Source organism: Phoxinus phoxinus (assembly GCF_949152265.1).
Source record: "Phoxinus phoxinus genome assembly, chromosome: 19".
NCBI lineage: Eukaryota > Metazoa > Chordata > Actinopteri > Cypriniformes > Leuciscidae > Phoxinus > Phoxinus phoxinus.
This window is the reverse complement of record NC_136894.1, coordinates 6,279,923-6,307,459: the sequence shown is the minus strand read 5'-3', so window position 1 is coordinate 6,307,459 and position 27,537 is coordinate 6,279,923. Positions and strand designations below refer to the sequence as shown.

Sequence of the window (27,537 nt, the reverse complement as noted above, 5' to 3'; positions counted from 1 at the left end):
TGTTCACCAGGGCTGGATTTATTTGATTTAAAAATACAGTAAAAACAGTAATATTGTAAAACATTATTACAATTTAAAATTGCTTTTTTGTATTTTTTTTTTACTGTGATGGCAAAGCTGAATTTTCAGCATCATTACTCCAGTCTTCGGTGTCTCATGATCCTCAAGAAACATTTCTTATTATCAATGTTGAAAACATTGTGTTGTTCTGCTACTATTTTTGTGGAAACCATAATTCCTCAGAATTCTTTGATGAATCGAAAGTTCAAAACACCATTCATCACAAATAGAATACTTTTGTAATTTAATGCGCCCTTGCTTTTTTTTAAATCTGACACCATATTTTTTAATGGTCATGTATAAATTGTTCTATATAATATTATCTTTTATAATTACCAGTAATGGCAAATATATTTGGAATTATGTGAACGTGAAAGCTTGAATTTACAAGAAACAACAGCAAGCAAACTGCATATTATGACTTGATAAACATCTACAAATGAATTATTTAGACTGTTCACTAAATCATGTCAAGTCAACTTATTCAAGAATGACTTTGAGTCTCGTCTGTGTTGTTCAACAGGTTTCAAACTGAGGAAAAGGAGAATCATAAATGAGCCCACAGGTGGCACTGGAAATTGCCCCCACCTGACCGAGGCAATTCCCTGTGAAGAGCCCAGTTGCTATGATTGGCTACTGGTGAAGCTGGAGGAGTGTGTGCCTGACAATGACAAAGTATGCGGACCGGGAACCCAGAACCCACAAGTACAGTGTATCAACAGTGACGGTACGTGATACGCACACCTTCATGGTACTGATTCCATCCTTCATAATTATTCAAACTAATTAAAAATCTTTGCCTGAATAGATTTTCTATTTAAGGGTCATGTCCAGGCGTGCACTGTGTCGAATGCAGCAACAAACCCAGATTGTTTTGTTCTCGTACAGCTGGGTCCATTCTTGAACTCTGTCCATAGGGCTTATGTTCTGGACTCATGCCCAATGCCGTAATTGCTGTTTTTGCACAGGCGGCTGGTAGGACTTCTCTATTGTTAGAGTGGCCAGAGGGGAAATTCAGAGCAATCAGAAGTGGCACTGCTGCCTTTTAGTCTTCTAAACACAAAGCCACATGTGCCGGGGCGGTCTACCGTCTAACCATCCCAAAAGGCACGATACTGTCCAATAGCTTTTGTATGTTATTGGCTTGACTGCGTACAAAGAGGCTAGGGAAACCAACACCAGCACCATCTGTGAGATCAGAGAAAAATACCGTTTACCTGGGGACAAGCACATGCCTGGATCTGTGACCAATAGGTGACACTGATGCCTCAATATACTGAAAGAGAGGACACCGGGGACAGTTGTAAAACGTTTTTGCTTTAACGTCTGTTTTTGGGACATCTGTTTATAATGTGCATTTTGTTAAAGTGCCCCTATCATGCTATTTTAAAGGTTCCTAATTTTGTTTTGGAGGTCTCCTGCAATAGGTTTACACGCATCCAAGGTCAAAGAACACTTTCATTTTATGAGAATATACATTGCAGCATCACCTCTTTTCTCACAGTGTCTGAAATACTTCGATAAAGAATCAAGTCTATTTTAACCCCTCCTTTCCGAGAGCATACTCTGCTCTGATTGGTCAGATGGCCCATGTAGGAAGTGAGACTGGAATTAGTGACAGTATATTCCAGCAGTTCAGAATCAGTTCATTATTTTAGGATACAGTAACTGTATTTGTTGTGCACTTTGATCTTTAGAATTTTGGTATCCCCATACCATTCTATTTTAATTTATTTTAAGTATTTTAAAAGGTAAAAAAAAACAAAAAAAAAAACAGAACTTTCATATTTTATTTACAACTACAAACAAGTAAACAATTTTTAAACATATACACTGCCGTTCAAAAGTTTGGGTCAGTACGATTATTATTATTATTATTTTTTTGTTTTTAAAGAGACAGTAAAACATTGCTAATGTTACCGAAGGTTTCTAATTCAAATCAATGTTGTTCTTTTAAACTTTCTATTCAAGAACCCTGACAAAAAATTAACACAGTTTCCACAGAACATTGATAATAATAAGAAATGTTTCTGGAGCAGCAAATCAGCATATTAGAATGATTTTTGAAGGCCGTATTAATGATGCTGAAAATTCAGCCTTTTCATTACAGGAACAAATTACCGGTACGTTTTAAGATATATTAAAATAGAAAACAGTTACTTTAAATGGTAATTATATTTCACAGTATTACTGTTTTAACTGTATTTATTTTTTATCAAATAAATACAGCCTTGGTGTGCATAAGGGATTTCTTTTTAAAACAACAAAAAATCTTACCTTTTGAATGGTAGCACACACAAACAAACATGAAGAACATAAAGCACAAATAACCTAATATTGCTCAAGGTTGGCTTGAGAGTTATTACATTGTTTGAGAAGCTTTTATCCAAAGCCACTTATATATCTAATTATGTAGAGCCGGAAAACCTCTCGTCTGTCTTGGTTTTGATCTACATTATTTATAGAGCCTATAACTTCATAGATATTTGAGAAGTGAAATGACCCAGCTCTGTTGTGCTAACAATTTCTTTTTAATGGGATTTTATGGATGAACACTTCTCTCTGGTTGATGAGGGAGCAAAATTCAGTGCCGCAAACCTGATTCATCCGATCTAATTCATTTCATATAATAGAGACTAGAGCATAGCTGAGTGAATATTTTAAGAAACCAAGTGGAAAGCCAACATGTGGAAGTAAAATAGGTTCATTCAGTGAGCTTATCAAAAATAATTAACCTTAAATTAATGTGGATATGAGGGGAAAGTAGAATATTCACTTTTTAAAACACGACCGGCAACTCTGTGACTTCTTTCCTTATTGTTAATGTCTTGTCTGGAGGTGCGACACGACTCGGCTTGCATTAATGAATCAATTATGAGCGCGCACTATAATTGTATTTTACATCCTCACATTTTGCTGCTTGTTCCAGTAAATTTCAGTGTGCGGACATGGCAATTACTGCGACATTCCAGAACCTCAGCATTCACATCGCTAATGAGGACTCGGGGGAGAGAGACAGAGAGAGAGAGGCGGTGTGCGTGTGTGTGTGTGTGTGTGTGTGTGCGTGTGTGTGTGTGTGTATAACTCAATCAGTTTTGCAAGGCTCATAATCAAGCATCCCATTCACACCAACTGAAGGTGTCATACTGTCTGTGCCTCAGCTGTCACCACGGCGACGTCTCATCGAACCTCATCGCCTAGACAGTTACCCTGAGACCCATGCCATGTGTAACAATTGTACTTTATACAGTATAGCGGTCTGATTCTATAGCTGTAGCTGCCTGTATATTAATTAAACAGTTTGATTACTAATTTATTAACTGAAGAAACTGATCATCCTGTATTCAGGTTACTTCAGGTCATCCTGCTTACTTTTCTCCTCTTAAATATACTGTATATGTGGGTCAGACTGGTCCGGCATGTATAAATATGATGCAAAGCACTGCTGATTTTGTCATTGATATGGTAATTTAATGATCCGGGCTGCCGTTTGTGGGTCAGATTTTGTCTGGGGACCCAAATGCCTCAATTAACATGCTAAATATGTCATTCCAAACCTGTATGACTTTCTTTCTTCTGTAAATAAAAAAAAGGAAACATTTTTGAAGGATGTTTCTACTGTACAAACAACACCGGACCCCTGTTGACTTTCATTATGTGTTTGAAAAAAATCTAAATATCTTCTTCTGTTTTTCATGAAATGAAGAAAGTCGAATAGGTTTGGAATGACATGAGGCTGAATAAATTATTTGAGAATTTAAATTTTTGGGTGAACTATAGAAAACTTGATTCATTTTCTCCATGGGAAAATCTTTTTTTAAACGATAACTTATAAAGCCTAAAGCCTTTGCTCCTGTTAAAAGCGTCAGCCCACATTATGAATAAACAGTTGGGTTTAACAGTGGAATTTGTGGTGAAAAACTACATTACCCATGATGCTGTACAGAAAATTCCACCAATCAGAGAGTCAAAACAAGCAAAACATGGATATTTTTTTTTTTTATATATATATATACGGTACATATATTTATATATATTTTAATCCCTATGGGAGAAATAAATAAAAAGAATACTTCTGGAACCAATGCCGCTGAAAAATTGAGCGGACACTGTCTTTAATATTGCCTATTCTCTGCCATTACTGTACATTTATAACAATAAATGACCAACATATACAATGTAAGAGTTTTAATGTACTGTTAGATCACATGATCAAACAACTGTAAAATCTAAAAGTATCCATTTTCCATTATCCAATTATATTCTTACATATCATTACACCCAAATGAACAATTAGTATTTGAATGCGCTACAGAGAGTGCAGAATCCAAAAACTGAAAGAAACAATGGCCATTACTCTGTTCCTCCCTTGCCACAGGCTTGCTGCAACACGTTGACCCATTTAAGTCCAGATACCTTGTTCTAGTGAGGAATAATATGATTTGTTCAAGGTCACCTCTTTCTTTGTCCTGCCTTGCAGACGGGTATGGTGAATATGTTGTTCTGGCACCGGCACAGAGGCGCCTGTATAAATGAAATTAACTCTGTTAGTCCCTCTGAGTCAGTCTGCATTTAGCTGAACTCCCTCTCTCTCCCTCATTAACTTTGAGAAGAGTAGCGTGCAGACTCATCACAATGTGACAGCGCTCAATAGAAGAAATGTCAGAGGCTGTCTGGTTCTTTTCCATCAGGGGACAGTCAGACGCAGGTGAGGTTTAACACATCTGAGATGTATAAGGGCTAGACGTACAGCTGATATTACGTTTCCCCCAGCATGTACTCATTGAGTTATTCATGAGGACAGCTGATTTGTTTTTCCTCAAGTCTGAAGGAATTGTGAGGAGTGCCTTATGTGTAGGTTTTTATTTTATGTAATTTTTTATTTTTTTTGTAACCAGCTAATGATCAGCTTAGACTGGTTACTTTGTTCCAAAACACAGCAGCTTAACATGGAATATTGTATGCTCTATAAATAAATATGTGGTTGTGAATAGATCTCCTTTTTTTTTTCTTTTTTTTTTTGACCGTGTATTTTAGTGTATTAAGATCTACTTTGTCTTGTTTTTCAAATGAAACCTCTAAAAAGCAAGTGAATGTCTGTAATGATTTTTTTCCTGATGTGAAATGCTTCCTCTTGGATATGTATCAGTGCCAGCAGTGTGAGGAAGTGTAACTCTTTCCCACCCCCAGTCTCAACCCGCACTCCTCATTGTTCCCCAGTGCCTCCCCTCTTCTCTCAATTATTGATTCCTGTTGTCTGGTGCTGATGAGAATAGATCTGTTGTGTCCCATGGGGTCACGCAGTGTCATCTGACTCAGTGGGTTTTCTGTCACTTTGGGCTCTTTTTCAGGGGTGGGGTTCACCGATCGATTTAGGGGCTGGTGCACGATCCACAGAGGGGTTGGTGTCCAAAACTAGGTCTTTCAGATGACCTCTATGAGCAAATTATGCGTTTGCTGGGTTTTGTTTATTTTGTTTGGTTTTCTTTGTTGTTTTCTTTTGATTGTTTTCGTTTAATTTTGCTTGCTTTGTTTTTGTTTGGCTGTGCTTTTTATGTTTGTTTTACATTGTTTTGTCTTTTGTTTTTGTTTTGTGAGATTTTTGTTTGCCTTGTTTTGTTTTTTTTTTTTTTTTTCTGATTTGGTTCAGAAAACCAAATTGTTTTGGTGTTTTGTTTGTTTTGTTTGTTTAGTTAATGAAACAAATCTCCATCATCTCAAGTACACATATGAGCACGTCAGAATGTTAATGATACATAGTTGCAGTGGCTAAATTGCCTAGAATTTCATGTTATTGCAACCATCTCAGGATCATCTATTTCTGTCTTTCACTTATAGTTATAATACCTGTACAAAAATAGTCTGTTATACTGCTTTATATTGCAAACTTTTAATTGTGATCATATTATTTTAATTATTATCATAATCATAAACACACCGGTGTGTAGTGCAAATAGTTTTACCACTTACGGCACTTTGTTATTCTTAATTATTTACCTTTAGTCTAATGAATAAAATCAGAAATCTCACACATAAAAAAAAGCTTACTTTTGTGTTGCAAAATAAGGTGGATAGGCGACATTAAGGATGTGCCCAGCCTTATAAATGTAGTCTTGGTTCCTTTTGAATTTGATCAACGGCCCTGTTTGTGCATTCACTGTTTATGCAGAGTGTTAATGTGTAAAGGAGTACGTGTGAGTAAATGTGGGTGTTTTTGTGCACAGTCTGGAATGGAGTAGATTTGACAGCACTTGGCTGTGGATCACATGCACAGTATGCAGTCTTTGTGTGGTTAGATTTAGGCACAGTGACATGTGTATTAATGTTCACACAATTTAACACCGCATCAAATGAATGAAGTTTCCCTTTTTGAAACATGTTGGTGTATTTCTTTGAGGATACAAAATTTGTTACACTTTGCCCTATCATTTTGGTTTAAAAATTGTTTTGTCATATTAATTTGGTTCCATTATATCAACTTCCGCAAAATGCTTGCTAATCCATTGGGATCCTTATTTAGGATGTGAGATTGTAACTGGCGCTGTTTTGCTGTTTCCAGGTGAATACGTGGACCGGCAGCTGTGCAGGGATGCCATCCTTCCCATGCCCGTCCTGTGTGAGGTGTCCTGCCCCAAAGACTGTGTGCTCAGTCCCTGGACTTCCTGGTCTCTGTGTTCCAACACCTGCTCAGGGAAGAACACCGAGGGCAAGCAGACCAGAGCACGCTCCATTCTGGCCTACGACTCAGGGGACGGTAGGGGTTTTATCATTATCGAACAGCTCTTATACCCCGTTTCCGCCAAAACGGTGCAAATTTCTTGTGTACGAGCTGGTGCTCGCACAGGAGATTTGCAAACGTTTCTTAGAACTAGATTTCTTAGTATGTATGTATATCCTTAGTATGTTACAGCATAGTATGCACATTGCAGTTACTGTTTATGAGACATTTTAACATGGAAGCAATTTAATTACGCATCTTTATGATATCATAGGCTTCTTTTAATGCAACATTGAGAAGTTTAAATTAATAATAATCAGTTCAAACATATTTGGGAATAATATTTTATGGTTAAAAATGTATGGTAGTAAGATTTTTCAGGACAAGTTTATTGTGCTCACCAAGGCTGCATTTATTTGTTAAAAAAATACAGTAAAATACAGTAATCTTGTAAAATATTCTTACTATTTAAATTAACTATATTTATTTTAATATATTTTCAAATTTGATATGTTCCTGTGTTGGCAAAGCTGAATTTTCAGCATCATTACTCCAGTCTTCAGTGTCACATGATCCTTCAGAAATCATTCTAATACGCTGGTTTGCTGCTCAAAAACATGTATTACTATTATCAGTGTTGAAAACAGTTGTGCTGAGTAATATTTTGGTGGAAACTGTGATATTTGTTTTGATTATTTGATGAATGGAAAGTTTAAAAGAACAGCATTTATTTGAAAAATAAAGAAAATGTTTGCAATTATTATAAGGTAAGTATTTACTTTTGGTCAATTTAATGTATCCTTAATTTCATTTAAAAAAAATCGTATAACCCCAAACCTTTTATATTTTAGCATTTTTTGGCATCTTTATGCCAAACCAAACTTCTTTTGGTGCAGCATTAAGAAGTTTTCAAATTCAAAGGCATCGATTCACATATGATGCTTGTAAAAAAATATTTTATTTAACCAGAGAGTTTTACTGAAAACATATGTGACATTTTTATTCAGCCATTTTGACAGCAGGTCACACACAAAGCAGGTTTACCACAAACCATTGCTTTACATGATGCTCTATGTGCAACATGAGCTTTCTTTTCCTCAGAGCATCCGGCTGAAAAAAAGTGTTTAACATTAGCCCTTTCTATGATTAATATTTGAATGAAGTATTGCATCGTCCAGATGAGGTGCAAAACTAGACTGTTTTGCTAAGGTCTCTCCAACGATTTCTGCTTCCTTAGATATAACCACTACCTTTATTTTCTACGGTTGTGGATTTGTATCCATGCAGATGTTCAAGTAGACATGAGCAGATTATGAATATCTTACCGCATATACAGTACCTCCCTTATGTTAGTTCAACTTTCTTCCATGTGAGTGGGCTAAAAACGCTGCCCATAACAAGGTAATAAGGGTCTCTGAGTGTTAAGTGATTCAAACCTCAGGTGAGCTCAGGCTGTAAGTGTGTATCTGATGTGTAATAGACTGATGGATAAGTGGTTGCTTTGGGCTAAACCTCTTCCTTCCCTCCACCACTCACCAGCCAGAAATCCATTTCCACAAATATGCAGCTTGAGGGAACAGGACTTGCACTGCTGACTGAGAGCAAATCGGCTTGGTTTGCTTCAACATCGCATTATTTTTTACGGTTACTCCAGTGCTATAATCAAAGGCAGTGTGTTTGGTGCATCTGTGGAGTGGGATTGCTTTATATTTGACAGTTTTAGCTCAAATATATGGCCACATATGCGCAATGGCGCGTTCTGCCCTGTGGCGAATTGTGCTACGTGTGGCTACTGTGGTACTCTATTAGCCTTCAAACAATGCAGGAGACGGTGCGCCGAATTGATGACAAGCGTCTGAGAAAGCAGATGTGTGCTGACAGTAGCATGAAGTTTAGTAGATCCTGTTCTGCTTGCCATCTGCCTCTGTGCGAGGTGATGGCGAGAATAGCGTGAAGCAATGGTCATTTCACTATCCATGTTGAGCATGAAGAACGAACAGGAGGAACACCTACAGTAGTAGTCTCAGTAGGAATAGAAATGTGCAATCCCATTCCAGTTACCTCATTTTAGTCTATGGGGTTTATAGATTGTGAGGGACTCATGGAAAAAAGGTTCCAAGAGCTGCATAATGGGTGCCAAAGACGATTTGAAAGAGTTTTTTTTTGTTTTGAAAACTTAAAAAAAAAAAAGGTTGCAAAGTAAACATGTTAACTTAAAGGGATAGTTCACCCAAATGAAGATCTTTTTTGATGATATCTGAGAGCTTTCTGTCCCTCCATTGACCACTACGCAACTACCATTTTGATGCTTTAAAAACTGTGTTTCTGAAGATGAACAAAATCTTATGGGTTTGGAAAGACATGCGGGTTAGTAATGACAGAATTTAAATTTTTGGGTGAACTATCCCTTTAATTTAATTCATATTATTTGAATTAAAATCATTGTTAATATTATTAAAATAAATGTAATATGTTTGATGTAATATTGTTAACGAATTTACAGAATTTTATATTTCAATTTTGAATCTTTTGAACAGTAGTATACATCTATTATGGAAAATATTTAAGATATGACGTGGCTAGATCCATTTTATGTTCTTCATCTGACTGTAACAATTATTAAATCGTTTTTTAATGTGTTACATTATTTGTAAACAATTTGTCAGTTATAACTTGCAACTATAGTGGTTTCAATAAGTTGCAGTAGCACCTCACTGCAGTACACGAGATCCAGGGGGCGGAGTTGGATCCAGATCTTAGGGGTGGAGATGGGTGGGTTTAGGGGTGGGTTTAGGGATCTGGGGGTGGAGATGGGTAGGTTTAGGGTTGGAGATGGGTGGGTTTAGGGATCAGGGGGTGGAGATTGTTAGGTTTAGGGGTGGGTTTAGGGATCAGGGGGTGGAGATAGGTAGGTTTAGGGTTGGAGATGGGTGGGTTTAGGGATCAGGGGGTGGAGATTGTTAGGTTTAGGGGTGGGTTTAGGGATCAGGGGGTGGAGATAGGTAGGTTTAGGGTTGGAAATGGGTGGGTTTAGGGATCAGGGGGTGGAGATTGTTAGGTTTAGGGGTGGGTTTAGGGATCAGGGGGTGGAGAAGGGTAGGTTTAGGGGTGGGTTTAGGGATCAGGGGGTGGAGATTGTTAGGTTTAGGGGTGGGTTTAGGGATCAGGGGGTGGAGAAGGGTAGGTTTAGGGGTGGGTTTAGGGATCAGGGGGTGGAGATTGTTAGGTTTAGGGGTGGGTTTAGGGATCAGGGGGTGGAGATTGGTAGGTTCAGGGGTGGGTTTAGGGATCAGGGGGTGGAGATTGGTAGGTTCAGGTGTGGGTTTAGGGATCAGGGGGTGGAGATGGGTAGGTTTAGGTATATGTAAGGTGGATTTGGATTTAGTGTTCTGCAGTGAGGACCATCTCACCAGTTGAGTTATAATGATGCTAAATCAAATGTTTGACCTCAAACTCGTAAAATACATATTTTTGGGCAGGTTGTACATAACTTGCAATTACATCATTGAGTTTTTAAGTCCAGTGGTGAATCGTGACACGATGTGTCTGTTTAGAGAGAGGTTCACAGATCACAGACTGAGCAGTAGCACTGTTTCAGTTGCCAGTCCCTGACCCTTGTTCAGTGCCCTGGAAAAGTTAACTCACCAGTGACAGCCTAGTATATATCAAAAGGATATAACATTTATGGAATCTTAAAATATTTATGATTATGCATTTTAATGCACAGTTACATATGTAACACATATTTGCTCTTTCGAAGTGAAGGTTTTGACTATTTCAAGTGCACCACTTCTTGAGGATGTCGTGTAGGCATCACTGCGTCCTACATCAAATGAAGATTACCACGAAATGAAACGTGGATGGCTGGAGCTGCAATATGAACTGCTGTTCTTAATGGTGCAGAGATGGACCAAGAACATGCAATTACTCTGAGCTGTGCACAGACTCACTTTTGTAATTGTACAAAGGATTAGTCTTCATCTGAGTCACAGGTCAATAAACAACCGGAGGGAGTGTTAATCCCCATTTGAAACAATGCGATTCTGGTGCAGCTTTTTGAAGCTCTGCTAATGCACTGCCCCGGCATGCCCTGAACCACTATGAGATGCTTTGAAAGTCAAATAACCCTCCTTTTGTAACTCGGAAGAGTTTTTTCTCTATTTCAGGGCCATTACGGTGGCTGTGTCTAGCTGCTCACGGCAAGTGTTTTCTAATGGTTCTCACATGTCTAATGAAGTGTGTGATAATAGTCGATAACCTTTTTATAAACGAGCTACTGAAAGACTGTGTTCTCCATTGCTACAAAGGATGAGTCAATTATTCATTATTTTTGGTGCTCTTGAAAAAGGACACGGTTTGTCCATTTTTCTCATTCACTGGTTTACCATATTCCCATTGATCGGTGTGCGGTTGTTAATACGCACCATTGAGGTAATGGCTGACTCCGTAGGGATTCTAGTGCTTTGCGTGACTGCAGGTTGTAAAGAAAACCAAGTAATGCCTGGTAAATAAATTTGGGAACAAATGGTTGTGGTAGCATCACACTTAGGGCCCTATCATACATGCAGTGCAATGCAGCGCCAGGCGCGACACAAGTGGTTTTCGCTAGCTTCAGGCTGACGCAGTTATCATTTTCACGTCCTGCGCCACATTGTTTAAATAGCAAATGCATTTGCGCCCATTTGTGCGCCCATAACCGTGCTGGTCTGAAAACGAGGTGTGTTCAGGCGCGTTGCTATTTTGAGGCAACTGAAATAGACTGTGCCATTGGCCAACTTAAACCTGGTCTAAAGTCAATAGCGCAATATTTTAATGCGCGTTAGTAATGTCCGCCTGTAGGCGGGTCCACAACGCTCGCGCGTTTTAACCTCGCACACGAGCAGATCCGTTTCCTTGCTAGAGAAGCGTTCAGTTTTTCCGCTTGCAAATTTCGGCATGTAAATAGCGAATCCGCCGTGGCGTGAGCACAACTGGCTTTTAAAGGGAATGAAGATGAGACTCTGATTGGTTTATTGCATGTTATGCCCAAAACACACCCATTACTGATTAAGAGAATAGGGACAACACTTTTAGACCATGCACCGGGTGCGCCAATTTTTCCCGTCATTAAACTAGCAAAAGTGGATTCGGACTCGTGCGCTTTAGACCATGCACTTGGATCGTTAAAATAGGGATAGATAGATAGATAGATAGATAGATAGATAGATAGATAGATAGATAGATAGATAGATAGATAGATAGATAGATAGATAGATAGATAGATAGATAGATAGATAGATAGATAGATAGATAGATAGATAGATAGATAGATAGATAGATAGATAGATAGGAATTTTTACAGTTTGGGTTTATGATTTACCCAGCATTGTAACACCTGACCCTTTTTATCTTCTAGGTGGGAGTCAGTGCCCCAACAGCAGTGCCTTGCAGGAGGTGCGCAACTGCAATGATCATCCCTGCACTGTGTACCACTGGCAGACGGGACCCTGGGGTCAGTGCATAGAGGACACCTCCGTCCCGTCTGCCAACAGCTCGCACGGCCGCGCCGGATCAGGAGTCGGCACTAATGAGGCGTTCTGCTCGGTCGGCATGCAGACGCGCAAAGTCATTTGTGTCCGGGTCAATGTGGGACAGGTGCCTCCTAAAAAGTATGTGTTTTTAAATGTGTTTTTATAAATGTCATGCGTTTCATTTATGGTAAACAAATGCATCATTTTATTACATCCATTATTGGTCTGTATTGTTCAATGGAAAAAAGCGCTACACAATATAATATAGTGAGCTACTTATATTGTGCTAAAATATCTATTTCTGTTTTATATATTATATTCTCGAATTTTACTTGCTGAGAGCCTTTTCTAGCCATGCAATATTCTACTAACATCACATTGAAACCATTTCACAATTTATATAACTCTATTTCACTTTCTGCTGGATCTATACTGGCAGCATTTCTCACAGCGATTGTCAATGGTTATATATACCGGTAAATATATATATATATATATATATATTATGTAATTTAATTCATACTTTGATATTTACAAAATGTTACAAAGAGCTCGCTAATTGCTTATGATTTTCTCCTAATTATTCAACAGTGTTTTAACTATAATTAGATCCTCATAATTTTTTTTAACCAATTATCCTTGTCTAGACAATATGTCTCCTCATGTGGGTCACAGACAGCCCAATTTATTTATTCATTTATTTGTATTTATTTTATTATTGTCATTTGTCGGAGCAGACATTGAAGCAGATTATGTTTATAAAGATGTATTGTTATATGTATATAACACGTATTCTGTTTTATAAAGCTCAATCTTGAGGTCCTCCGCTTGATCTTTATTGACAGATAGAAACTTTAAGTTGATGAGCTCTCAGTCTGTAGTTTTAGGTATCTGGATCTGGTCCTAAAGGCGTCTACTGGGAAAATAAATGATCTGTTTATTTATTCAGTTTAATAACAGCATTATTCTGTCAGTGGCTGTGGAAACAGGGTGTGTAGCTCAGGGACCCCATGCTGGTAATGGAAATGAGTCCCGCTTTCTTCCCGGGGTTATTCATGTGCTGGGCTTTACCCCCGATCTACACATTCATATACACGCGTGAGCCGCATGCTGATCGTTGTGGGATTTCATGTGAAAGGAGCAGGAATATTGGTGTGATGAAGGGATGGGGAGGGGATTGAGAAAGAAGTGTTGTATATACCAAAACGTATAACAAAAACAAAAATGCAATATTAGAGGTTGAAATCACATTATTTATATCATGCTATGTATATACTTTTGCTACCAAAAGTGTGTGGTCAGTAAAATCTTTTAATGTTTTAAGTATCTTATGCTCAGCAAGGCTGCATTTATTTGATTTAAAATAATGTAAAGCTAATATTGTGACATATTATTACAATTTAAAATAAATGCTTGCTATTTTAATATATTTTAAGATGTAATTTATTCCTGTGATGCAAAGCTGATTTTTCAGCATCATTACTCCAGTCTTCAGTGTCACATGATCCTTCAGAAATTATTGTAATATGCTTATTGGCTGCTCACAAGTCATTTCTTATAATCAGTTTTGAAAGCTGATTAATATTTTTGTGGATCCCACCAAACAGTTTTTGATCAATAGAATAGCATTTATTTTAAATAGAACGGTTTTGATTATGAATTACATTACATTATGAATGCCTTTACTGATACTTTTGATCTGTTGAATGCATCATTGTCAAATAAAAGTATTCATTTCTGTCTCACAAAAAAATAAAAATACTGACCCCAAACTTTTGATATTATTTACGTTCAAACAAAAGTACATATATTCACAATTCTAAAGTTGAACATTAGAAAATACCATTGATTTCATAATGTCTTAATATTTGGTTTGTTTTCATTTTGCTTTAATGACAGCAGCACTCAAGCTTCATGATCAAGTTTGTATCAAAACTGAGCATCTTAAGATGAGCTTTTACACGTTGTGCGCTTCTTCTAAAGAGCATCTGTTCATCCTGATTGAATGTGTTTATATGTAGGTGTCCAGAGAGTCTGCGTCCTGAGACTGTAAGACCGTGTCTTCTGCCCTGCAAGAGAGACTGTATGGTCACACCGTACAGTGATTGGACACCCTGCCCTTCCACCTGCCAGACAGGTGCTGCTCCGCTTCTGCTTTTTAACACACACTTATATAACTGACATATACTTCTGATGCATCTCTTGAACTAAAGAAGAATAGAAAAATGTTTCTCAAAGGCTGAAGTTGTCTTTTATTGTCAAGAAACAGATTCTTTGTTACCATTCTTTGCACATATTTATAGATGCCTTCACCCAGTGGAGAACTTCAGTGAGAGCAACAATCACTAAATCAAGTTTATTAAAAAAAAGGAAATAAAAAAAGCTGAGCTCATTTCATTTCTCAAAGGCACTTTATATTGAAGTCATTAAACCAAAAAGCAGATGGTAGCTGGAATTATACATTAACATTTTCAGAGGTATTAAAGCTAAGGTTGGCTGAAAGCCTTGTTAAATGCAACACAGTCATATATAGACTACTGAACCCATTAGATTTAACTGTAGGATGTTGTTTTTGCAAGATTCTCTATATTTATTCGTGACAATTTCATACTTTCTGTCCATCCTCTAGGTGGTAACATCAAGAAGAAGCAATCAAGGAAACGCATTATCATTCAGCTTCCGGCTAACGGTGGCCAAGACTGTCCAGAACTACTCTTCCAGGAGAAGGAATGCGACGCCTCGTCTGTTTGTCCAGGCTACAGGTGACCACAATACCTCTGGTTGCAATTTTAGTACAAAAAAAAGTGCAATTATTAATTCCTAAACTTAATAAATTACTAAACTTAGTCTATTATTACTTTACCATCATATTATTATGTATTATGTTTATTATATATAATTTGTAATTTTAGTATAGATATGTAAAAAAAATTATACAAATATATATTATATTTACATTTTGTTAATGATTTAATGAAATGTCTGTATTACAATTATTTAAAATCAAAGTGTAGGGTCAGTAAGATTTTTTTTTCCCGAAAAAGAAATGAATAGTTTTATTTATTATGGATTCATTGATTCAATTGAACAGTGACTGTAAAGTGACGGTAAAGTCTTTATAATCGTGCAAAATATTTTTTTCTTTAAATAAATGCTCTTTCAAACTTTCTATTAATCAAAGAATCCTGAGGAGGGAAAAAAGTATCATGGTTTCCACAAAAATATGAAGCAGCACAACGGTTTTCAACATCATAAAGGGTCATGTGACACTGAAGAATCGAGTAATGATGCTGAAAATTCAGCTTTGCTACACAGGACTGAATTACATTTTATGATATATTAAAATAGCTAGCATTTGTTTAAATTGTAATACTATTTTACAATATTAATGTTTTTACTGTATTTTTGATCATATATATATATATACTGTAATGCATATGCAAAAATCTAAACTGCCTTATGTGTATATATCTGTGCTATAGGTGGAAAACCCACAAGTGGCGCAGGTGTCAGTTGGTGCCCTGGACCATTCGGCAGGACAGTCCTGGAGCACAGGAGACATGTGGACCAGGACTACAGGCTAGAGGTACAGGAAAACCCTCATTATCAACTTAAAACTGGCTACTGAGAGAGATGCAACAATCTTTCAATTTGAATATGTTGCTTGTAGCAGTGCTTTACTTTGGAGCTGGGGAGATAGTTAAACGCATGCTAAATGCATGAGATTGGTATTAATTTGATCTGTGACTGAGTGTTAAGCATCAAAGGTCTGCGCAAACTCTTCTGGATTTAAACGAAATGCTCTTTAAGAGGTTCGGGAAGCTCTCTGAAGCAGTCTGAAGCTCAACCCTTTGCTCTGACTCTCACCGGTAAACCCTCTCAGGGTTCAAATGCAGGCCATTACTGTGGTGCGATTGAAAAACATATTTGAAAATGAAAGATGAGAGTTGTATGTTATAAATGCCCCGAGACAGTGGATTTTGCTACTATTTAAGCATGTGATTTCTCTGATAGTGATGCATTTACCGCACATGGAAGTTTCGACTGACATAAAAGCATTTTTGATGTGGCTACTTTTAAATATTGTGTTAAAATTTAAGACAATATTAAAAGAAAAGTGAAGTGTCTTGCTTATAAAAACGGATGATGTTAGCATATTTTGGTCTTTGAGTGAAATATAAAGTTCATAAATGGTAAAAGCTTCTTTAGAAATCAACTTCTCAGCACTGCTTACATTAACAAGCATTACCCGTAACTGTATCCCTCAATACGCCAGCATGACTGAAGAAGCAATCCAATACAATAGCTTTCACCCTCATCCAATGATATAAATCTGGATCCGTCCGGCTACTCAAGTCAATAGGCATTTAACCGCATTCTCGTGTAATCCATCACAAGATGCTTATCTTTATTCAGTATGTGTGGCTTTATAGGTGAGACTGGGCTGATGTTTATCAGTGTTAACCCAGAGAAGTGCATTTTTTTTCCATTTTTTTAGATCTTTTTTTTTTTTGTCTGGCATACTATCTATCAATATGATCTCTTTCTTCTTTTCTCCCCCAGCCGTCTCGTGTAAGAAGTTGGACGGTGGACCTGCAGACGTTGCAGCATGTCTCAAGTTTGCGGGTCCTATGCCTCAACTCACTCAATCCTGCCAGCTTCCATGCCAGGATGACTGCCAGCTGACCCCCTGGTCCAAATTCTCATCCTGCGCCGCTGATTGTGTGGGTGTCCGAACCAGGAAAAGAACTCTTGTTGGTAAGTTCTGGATCTGCAGGTCTAATGATAACTTTCCTGATGCAAAGTCCTCAAACCGGGTTTTCTCACTCACGTCGTTAATGTTAAGCATAAGAGCATAAAGTCTCATAGATCCAATAGAAACAGTAATTTTGATATGCGTGTATATTATACAAGTGTATATCCCCTTAACTCCTTCCTCTTCACCCCCAATTTTGGCATATATGCATACATGTCATACCCAAAATAAAAAGGTTGCAGCTCATAAGTCATTCTGAATAGACAACACCCTTTTTTTTTAATAGACATGAAAATGCACATTCCGAACTTAAATGGTTGTAATTCAAGAATGCTTTGGAATATAGATGTAAGATTGGTCTTGAAGACATGTGGCAGATTTTTGTACTGTAGAAGTGAAATAAATTAAGAAAGTTAAACGTTAAAAGTTAAAAAAAAGTTATAGAAGTTTATAAAAGTGTACAATGTTAAAAATGTAATTATTCATATTTTATATACAATATATATTTTCAAAACCTGGTGGACTCTAAAAATGCATAAAAATCAAAAAGCCAAAAATCTGAACCACTTGTGTTTCAAATTTTAGGTTGATATCTCAAAAATGAAGCTTTCAGTGAGATTTTGTTTGGGCGCAGTACCAAACTTTTTCACTAGTTGACATTACTGCCCTTATAAGGGTGCCTCCATTTCCATATGTTGTTTGTGTGATCTGAACCATTATTTTTTACAATTTTCATACAATTTATGAAGTAGACTTCCTATTCAGAAGTAGTATGGGAAGTTCGGCAGATTTTGAAATGAATTCAACCTCTAAGAAACACAAAAAGGACACGTATGTGCATTATAGCTCGCTGCCACATCACAAATGGTGAATCTATTATTTTTTTCTTTATATTCAAAACATTTTCAGACCTTTTTTTCTAAAATAATTGAATGGATGCTATCTTTTGAACTCTTGGCATGAAAACAAACTGAGGTTTCTACCATTCTTTCATGATTTTTCATGTTCATCACGATTTCAAAATAAAGGTCTGAACACGCCTTAGGAGTATGAAAATATTCTTGTTGCAAATTGATAAATTACAACTCCTCTGTAATTTATTTTGAAAATCAGTCACCAAATATGTAAACTGGAGATTGTAAGCTTTCAAATGATATATGATTTGTCAAGATTAGTTTAGGGTTAGTATAGGATATTACCGTTTAAAATATGTAATGGCTGTTTAATCTATGCCAATATAAGGGGATATATTATAGAGTCAACAAGTGTTTAAAAAAATGGCTTATCATTGTACTAAAAATTATGTTATTTATTTATTCATTTATTTATTAAAATGAAAGCACACTACTTGTGAATACTATTTTGAAATGCATGTATGTATCTTAGACTTTAAATTTGAAAAATGTCATCCTTATCTTTCTGCGACCCAGTTTGAAAACCGCTGCCTTTATTGATTTTATCAACAGATTTGTTTTATCTATGTGTTTATTCTTTAAAATTCAAGAAAATCTGTCCATTGAGTCATGAGGATGAAGGAAAACCCTCCGTGTTACAAATAGTTTTACAAAAATGCTCTCTTAGATGCAAATGCCTGAACCTCACCTGAACCAGAAATGTGTTTTAACCTTTAGTATAAAGTGCCATGAGAAGCTTAGCCAGTTACTTAGAGTTTAACCAAATACAGGGTGCGTGCCAAAGACTTATTTGCCCTTTGGAAGACCTGCTGTAAGTCAAGCAACTTACAAAAGGGATTACATGAGATTAGTGCCATAGGTCTTTCAATTTGGATAAGTCTGCTTACTCATGATTACCAGATCAGTGTGTTTTGACCAAAGGAGCTAGATACCATTACAGGATCATTTCTGTGCATTTCGTATCGTATTATTACAAAAGATTTATTTCTCTAAACATGAAAGCATTTTGAAATGGATAACATGACCTTTTAACTTTTGATCTAAGTATTGTATGTTTGTGTGATTTTTTTTATTTTTTTTGGACACAGGTAAAAGCAAAAAGAGAGAGCAATGTAAAAACACACAGATGTATCCTCTGAGCGAAACCCAGTACTGCCCCTGCAACAAGTACAACGCCCAGCCTGTGGGGAACTGGTCCGACTGCATCCTTCCCGAGGGTGGACGGGTAGAGGGCCTGTTGGGTATGAAAGTGCAAGGGGACATCAAGGAGTGTGGACAGGGTTACCGGTTTCAAGCCATGGTGTGTTATGACCAGGATAACCGGCTCGTGGAGACGTCGCGCTGCAACAGTCACGGTGGGTGGGAAAAAAAAGTGTTCTGCATCACTAGTGTCACCAAACGGAATTGCAAAAATGATTATTGCAAACAGGTTTTCTAAACATTTCCCTGTATGCCAACGGTCGGACAAACAAATAGTCCCGCCCCCAAACTCACATCACTGGTTGAGCCACTCTTCAGGCTCGAAGAGTGTTTTTTCACAAAATTATCATTTTGTAAATTTAGACAAAATTTTCCCAGATTAAATATTATGGTTTTATAAAAAAAAAAAATGTTAAATCCAAAATAATACTATAATAAATCTTACAAATAAATAATCTAATTTGACAAAAGTAACATTTCATTTGACAATAAATGCTAAATTTAACCAAACATTCAATTGTTTTATATTCTAATCTGAGATAAGTATGATCAAATTAAAAAATACTTAATATCAATCATGACAACTCTCGGAATAGTTTTAGCATGTTATTGAATATGGCAATGTTAATGTATTTGGTCTTGACAGACTAGATCTGCTACGCTGCTGCTGTTGTTGATTATTGCTGTTGCAGAGCAAGTATGGATTCGTTACTGCTAATAGATACACAGACACACTCCTGCAAAAATAGACATGCATAAATCCCGTAACAGGTGGAGCTGGGGGAGGTGGAGGGTTTCAGAGGAACTCTGACAGAGCGCTGCTAGACTAGCTTACAGCAAACACTGAATCTGACTATTTAAATGTTGATCAAGCAATCTCATTGGCTGCCGAAGCAGCAGAGGCCAATCAGCTTGTGCCATAAGGTAATGATGTGATTGCTTGCAGTTTGCAAGTAAAAGACCTATCAGCCTGCTCCCTGAAAATAGGCTTGAAATACACAAAAAGTCAGTTGCATCCTATTATTTGAAATGCAGTGTTTTGGGATTTTTCCGAATATGTTTATCTTGTCTGCCAGAATTCTTTCTTTTAGTTAGCCCATCTCAAGTAAAGAAAGCAAAGAGCTTGTCTTGGTGGAAAATGCGCTTGTGTTTGTCTAATTCCGGTTGGGCACCTTTCACCACCTCCTGGAGCAAGGAGCTCAGAAACGAGCATTTGGCAATCCTTTCCTCTGAGCCCGAGATTAGACTGTGGCAAACGACAGCGTTAGATCAAAGCATGTGGAATGTTGTGGGCAATGCAGGAGCTCTGTGACGTTAAGGCCTCTCTCTTTATGAGTCACAATCCTCTGGTATGGATTGTACGCTCTCAGCTGGAGGCCCGTGAGTGGCTCAAAGACTCGGCATCCCTAGAGTGAAGATGTGCTGACGGAGGCAGGGTCTCTCTCTCTCTCTCTCTCTCTCTCTCTCTCTCTCTCTCTCTCTCTCTCTCTCTCTCTCTCACTGCCTCTGAGACATCCCTCGCTCCAATCAGACCCCATAACCCTCACCATTCGAAGCGTGGTTGCCATTTTGTGAGGCTGTCAGATTGACATGTTGCCCAAGGCAATTTGTGTCGGTAGGAGGGTGTTTAATCCAACTATGAAGTTTCTTTATTAGGGATTCTGGTTCGAAAGTGTTACAGATATCTAAAAAAAATGTTCTCTCTTGGACTGTGTAATGAAAAAACTGTGTATGCGAATGTATGAGGAGTTTTTACCAATAGTAAAGGTAATTAACAAAATATTAACAATATTTTAATTTAATAATTTAACATGAACTATTATTTTGCTTTGCTTTAAAACAATCTGTATTGTATAAAGTACTACGGTATATAAATAAAGGTGACTTGACTTGAATGTTGTGCCACTATAATACATAACGTTATTTGCGTTAATTTAAGCTAATAAATATATTAAAATGACATTTCATTTCATTCATTTGACTTTTAAAATGACATCTAATTAAAATGTACAATTACAAACTATCTAAAATTAAGATTTCCCGCAATCTGAGAAATTCGTGTAGAAGCCTCTTTCTGCCAGTCTCACAATTCTGATTTTATTTATCATAGTTAGAGTATATATCACAATTCAGAGTTACTTTCTTAGAATTCTGAGTTTTTAACACACGATTTTGACTTTATTTCTCACAGGTCAGAGTTTGCCATTTTAAGTTAACATCTCACAATTCAGACTTTTCTTTTCTTAGAATTCAAAGCATAATAAAACATAATAAAGACAGAATTGTGACATAAAAAGTTGCAGTTATCTTTTTTATTATATGGGAGAAATTCGATCTTTGAATCGCATTGATTTCTAAAGCCAATTTTTGCTTTAGAAGTCAAGTTCTGTTCAAATTATTTACTCTACCTCAATAATGTTTTTAAATAATCTTATTTGAAAAAAAAATTCAGCAATGTAATGTAATGCAATATAATAATACAATTATTATATTATATTATATTATATTATATTATATTATATTATATTATATTCGAAGAAGCAAAGTATTATGGACCACTTGACGTGGAATGCTTAAAACCTGCTTTTTGAATAATCCTCTGACATTTTCCAGGACTTGAGCTGTTTCATGCAGCTTTCCCATCAAGAATTTCCAGAGTGGAACCATGACCTTTTCAAGTTGTGATGTAAAATGAAACTTCAGCAGACCATATCAGTGCAAATGCCATAAGCTTAACCTTAACGCTGCTTTAACATAGACACTCGGTGCTGTGTCACCTGTCACAATGTATTAGACCAACTCCTGTAACCAGCGTCAAAACTGCATCGTGTTTATTTGACTCGCTATTCAACTCTCTCTTACCTCTCATAGGTTACATAGAGGAAGCGTGTATCATCCCCTGTCCATCTGACTGTAAGCTCAGCGAGTGGTCAAACTGGTCCCGTTGCAGCAAGTCCTGCGGCAGTGGTGTCAAAGTACGGTCCAAGTGGCTTCGGGAGAAGCCTTATAATGGTGGCAGGCCGTGCCCCAAACTGGACCATGTTAATCAGGTATGCAGGGACCCTGTTATATGTGCTTGTCTTGTTTTAATGATTAATTACCGGGGTGCTGTAAATGTTTGATCAAAGGACCAAACGGAATAGCATGTTTCTTTAATGCACTGTTCATATAATCATGGGACACTGTTTGTGCATCGTAGATTTAGATCATTAAAATTTGCTAGGCTGAAACTGTGTGTATTTACACATCATTAATTGGTTTTGGAAGTGGCTAATACTAATGTAACAACTTATGTGTTTTCCACATTCCCTCTTTCATCTTCTCTCTCTCTCTTATCATGGCGGGAATCCTGCAACAGGCTCAGGTAAAAAAAAAGAAGGAAAATCACATTTTAAATGATTGATGATGCTGCACATCTGATTAACCAGTTATCTTTTTGAATGATAATTTTTGGATAATAATAATTTTTTGATCAATTATTAATTCAAGATCTTGATAAATGTATGACTTTGAGGCCCAAAGGGCGAAGGAATCATCTTAAAAGTGGCAGGACACATTATAAACCTGGCTAGATTGGCTCATGAATATTAAGTGAGTGATGTAACTGAAAGGAAAATGGGCACTACCGTTGAATCGAAATGTTTTTTACAGCATTTATTAATCTGATAATTTTATATATATGAAATTCTGACCAACACCAAACTTTTTTGCTATTATCTTTTTAAAATATATCTCTTATGCACTCCAACGCTGTATTTATTTGATCAAAAATACAGTAAAAAAAGTCAGTGAAATATTATTACTATTTACAATAACTGTTTTCTAGTTTAAAATATTATAACATGTAATTTAACCCTGTGATGGAAAAGTTGAATTTTTAGTGTCACAGAAATAATTCTAATATGATGATTTGGTGCTCTGCTCAAGAAATATTTCTTATTATTATCATCAATGTAGAAAACAGTTGTGCTGCTTAGTATTTTTGTGGAAACCATAATACTTTTTTCAGGGTTATTTGATGAATAGAAAGTTCAAAAGAACAGCATTTATTTAAAAATTGGAAACCTTTTGTAAAATTATAAATGCCTTTACTCTCACTTTTGGTTGATTTATTGCATCCTTGCTGAATAAAATAATAAAAATAATAAAAACAAATCTTACTAACCCCAAACTTTTTTAGTTTATGAACAGGTATGAATTTACAACAAACCATAATATATTTATAAATTAGTAACCTTATTAATAAATGCTGTAACAGGGTCCCCGCGGATCCTTAAAAAGTATTAAAAAGTCTTAAATTCGATATTTAAAATTTAAGGCCTTAAAAAGTCTTAAAATCTTATTTTTACTTATGAAAAGTCTTATTTTTACCTATGAAAGGTCTTAAATTTTAGATGACACTTTGACGACGTATCTAAATGCTTTCCAAATGAAAACTATCTAATTAGCGTACGTATTATTTTTATTATTCTATCTTTGTGGATTTGCTTGTTCACGTGACAATTCGCGTCATTTACGGCAGCGTATTAGCTGGTATTAGCCTGCGTCTGTCTCCTGCACGCGAGAGAGGAGAGGATAAGAGAACGAGTAAATGTCAGTTCAATAGTAAGTTCATTCTTTGTGATTAGGATTGTCTATGAACTATGATGATATTGTAATCATTGTTTTAACTAACGTTACGTACGAGGCACCGCGAGTTCGAGCTGACATCGCGTTTGTCTCTCATGCTTGCTTTCACTGCGTGATGTGTCAGTGCAGTTATAGGTATGTCCCCAAATTAGTTTTTGTCTTATTATATTTATATTATATTATGTTGTTATATTAGAATATCACGAGCAAGAGTGCCGTTTTCCTGTGCTCAATTGCAAATGTGCTATTTATTTTATACAACAATTAAATTAACAATAAAGTTAACATTGTGTGTTACTTTTTATATTGTCAATATTGTTTGTTTCCCCCTTTATTTCGCCGACGATAATTTTATAATGAAACTGTAGTCCAACAGACAGCGATTTCTTTTTTAAAAACTGAAATCCGCGTTTTGAACGAATCATTTGATTCAATGAATGAATCGGCCGTTTGAACAAATCGGTTGAATAAAACTCCAACAACTCGCTTATTAAGACAGTGACTTACTGCCACCTACTGGCGGGTTTAGTTGCATATTTAAAGTGCCCTTTAATTAAAATGTTAAAATTATAAAATATTTCATATTTAAATATTGAATAGCTTTATTTATGCAATTGCAAATTAAGTGTAAATATAGTAATGCCAGTTCGGATGCCGCTTCTGTGTCACCTCTGCACTGCAAGGATGGTTTTTAATTTAATTATTTAATTTGACAGTGGTACGGTCTTATTCTAATAGAATTTAATTTGAATGTTAGAATTTGACATAAAAGGTAATCAACAACTTTGAAAATATCGAGATATATTTTTGTTAATATTGCAAACCCCTAATGTACGGTATTAATTTTTATTTCTTCAGGTCTTAAAAAAGTCTTAAAAAGCCTTAAATTTGACTTTAAAAAAATTGCAGATACCCTGTGTAAATGTCTGAAAATGAATGTTAGTACATGATAACTAAAGAATTAACTGATGTTGATTGAATTTAATCTCATTGTAAACTCTCACCAATAAAGCTTTTACATAAATGCTTATTATTCCACAAAAACGTTGGTGAGCAGTGACAGAGAAGTTAGTTTTCTGATGCCCAGCTGAAAGCTCTGTGGCGTCTCCTCAGGTGTATGAAGTGGTGCCGTGTCTGAGCGACTGCAGTCAGTATGTCTGGGTGGCTGAGCCGTGGAGTGTCTGGAAGGTCAGCAATGTTGATCTGAAAGAGAACTGTGGGGAAGGTGTACAGACGAGGAAAGTTAGGTATGACTGAACAACAGCAGCAACATAAGCAACATTATTACTAGTAATGCACCTTTTTAGAAAGTCCTGCTAAGTTCATGATAGTCCTAACAGATGTTTAATTTCATAAAGGTGCATGCAAAACACTGTTGATGGACCTTCAGACACTGTAGAAGACTATCTCTGTGATCCGGAAGAGATGCCTCTTGGAGCCAGAGAGAGCAAACTGCCCTGTCCCGAGGACTGCGTTCTGACTGACTGGGGCTCTTGGAGTCGATGCCCACTGGTGAGAGGAGACATTGATCAGGAACATGTCTAATGTTCGATATAGCACAAAATCATATTTATCCCGATTATTTTGTGATGGATAACACAGGCCTGAATCTTGAAAAAAAAAAAAAATCTGCTGATTTCCCAAAAAAGGCCTACCTAATTTGATGATTGTGTGTGTGTGTGTGTGTGTATGTGTGTACAGTATATTTAACGTATGCTCAAATACTATATATATACATACAGACAGACAGGTGAAACTAGAAAAATTGGAATATCGTGCAAAAGTTCATTTATTTCAGTAATTCATACTTAAAAGGTGAAACTAATATATTATCGATTGATCGCAAAAGTTTGTGTTTATGTAATATTGTTGTGTAACTATATATATATATATATATATATATATATATATATATATATATATATATATATATATATACTGTGTGTGCGTGTGTGTGCGTGTGCGTGTGTGTGTCAAATAACTTTACATAAACACAAGGTTATAATTAAGTTTTTGTCACAAAATCTGTTTTTTTCTGTCACTGTTCGGATGTAGTAAAACACCCACAAATGTAACAGAAAACATTTGGGTCATGTCACTGGCCATAATTCTAACCTTGAAATCTGGATTAGGCATAAACAAATGTCATACATGTGCGAAACAGCTGAGAATTGAATGAATAGTTAAAACTTGGCTCAGAAGAAGATAGGAACCATGTCTCTGTGGCAGTTTTTCCGGTGATTAAGGGATAATAAAAGACTTCTTCACCTTATCTCACCATATTTTGAGTGTGACATGCTAGAGCAAAACTAGTACTATTTTTGGAATCAGCTCCCCAAAATCAGTTAGAAACAATTGTGATGCAGGGCGGTGTAATTAATCGGCCCAAGCTCAACATTCATTGCTGCGTGGTGTGTATGATGAAGCTAAACTCAACACTTTTCAATGCATGTGTCCAATAAAAGCCCAACCTTTGTCTGATAAGTAAGTTAAATGCATGCATGCTGATCTGCCATGCTTGAACCTATTTTTCATTCTCCTGTTGAGGAGGATTTGAGATGCAGCATGTTCTTCAGAGAAACCCAACACCAATTGAACATTTTTGGACAGCTGTGCCCCAGCGGTCAGTAAATACATGGCAAAATATTAACTCCGAGGAAGGTTTTGTGTGTGGCGGGGGTTGGTCGCTCACACATGAAATCGTTTGCAGTGGCAAGCGTGTATAGAGTGTGTGTATAGGCATTATTGAGGATTCTCTCGGGGGGAGGGTTACTCATGTCTGTCTCAGTGTGATTCCCAGGCACGCTGCCACCAAACTGCAAGGGTTGCTAAATGCCATGGATACTGAGACTGTCCCTGTGGTTAAAATGCGGGAAGGCTTAAAACATCTTACGCGTGACTACTGAGAGGAATTTATTTCCCTCAGAAATCGCAAGGAGAATATGAAAGCCAAATTAATCCGCTGCACAGATGTTGAATATTTCAAAAAGCCTTCTCTTTAGTTTTTTTTCTGTTGTTGTTTATTGATCATTATTTGTTCATTGAAAGCTTTGTTTATTGTTTTTTTGTTTTTTTAAGCCATGCAATGTGAACAGTACAAGGCAGAGGACCGCCAGCCCTATACGTCAGCCTGGTGAAGGGAAACAGTGTCCTTCCACTACAGAGAAAGAAACATGCACTCTGAACACCAACTGCTTCCATTACTCCTATAATATCACAGGTAAATATTGACTGCATCTTATCTAGAACATCTGCTAGCTACCAGATCTACGCAAAGACTAAAAAACAGTGCTGTCAAATCGTGATTAATCGATTTGACAGCACCGAAAATAACTGTTTTGATTCGCCGATTTGGGCTATTCATCTGCCATGACCTTCATATTCTGTTCAGGTTCATTTGAATTGATTGAAGAAGTAATTAGGTGTCAGTTGGAGTTCTCTTTACTTTCCCTAATACTGATTATAAACTAATGTCAACATAATATCAGCATTCTTTTTTCTCTCCAAACAGTAACATTTGCACGGCGCTCACAACACCAAGGTCATGCGTCTGAAAAAAGAAAATTAACACCTTGAATGCCTTTTAAGTTGCTTTGGATAAAATCCTTTTGCAAAGGCATGCATGTAATGCATAAATGAATGACTTTATTTATTTTTTCCTCTATTAATAATTGCGTTATTATTATTTTACATACCAGTGTTATTTTATTATTATTTATACACTATTATAGTATAATATCTTGAATTAAA

General features: G+C 36.6%; 1 protein-coding gene across 1 annotated transcript in view; it reads left to right on the top strand.

Moving 5' to 3' along the window:
• Positions 1 to 27,537, top strand: part of thsd7aa (thrombospondin, type I, domain containing 7Aa) — a 116,529-nt gene that overhangs the window by 63,471 nt on the left and 25,521 nt on the right. Inside the window, exons 6-17 of the mRNA XM_079589851.1 lie at positions 584 to 787; positions 6,620 to 6,814; positions 12,174 to 12,426; positions 14,310 to 14,425; positions 14,918 to 15,050; positions 15,771 to 15,874; positions 16,852 to 17,046; positions 19,047 to 19,313; positions 22,030 to 22,209; positions 24,896 to 25,034; positions 25,146 to 25,299; positions 26,866 to 27,007. Of these exons, the coding sequence (XP_079445977.1) occupies positions 584 to 787; positions 6,620 to 6,814; positions 12,174 to 12,426; positions 14,310 to 14,425; positions 14,918 to 15,050; positions 15,771 to 15,874; positions 16,852 to 17,046; positions 19,047 to 19,313; positions 22,030 to 22,209; positions 24,896 to 25,034; positions 25,146 to 25,299; positions 26,866 to 27,007 (2,082 nt within the window). The remainder of the gene's footprint in view (positions 1 to 583; positions 788 to 6,619; positions 6,815 to 12,173; positions 12,427 to 14,309; positions 14,426 to 14,917; positions 15,051 to 15,770; positions 15,875 to 16,851; positions 17,047 to 19,046; positions 19,314 to 22,029; positions 22,210 to 24,895; positions 25,035 to 25,145; positions 25,300 to 26,865; positions 27,008 to 27,537) is intronic.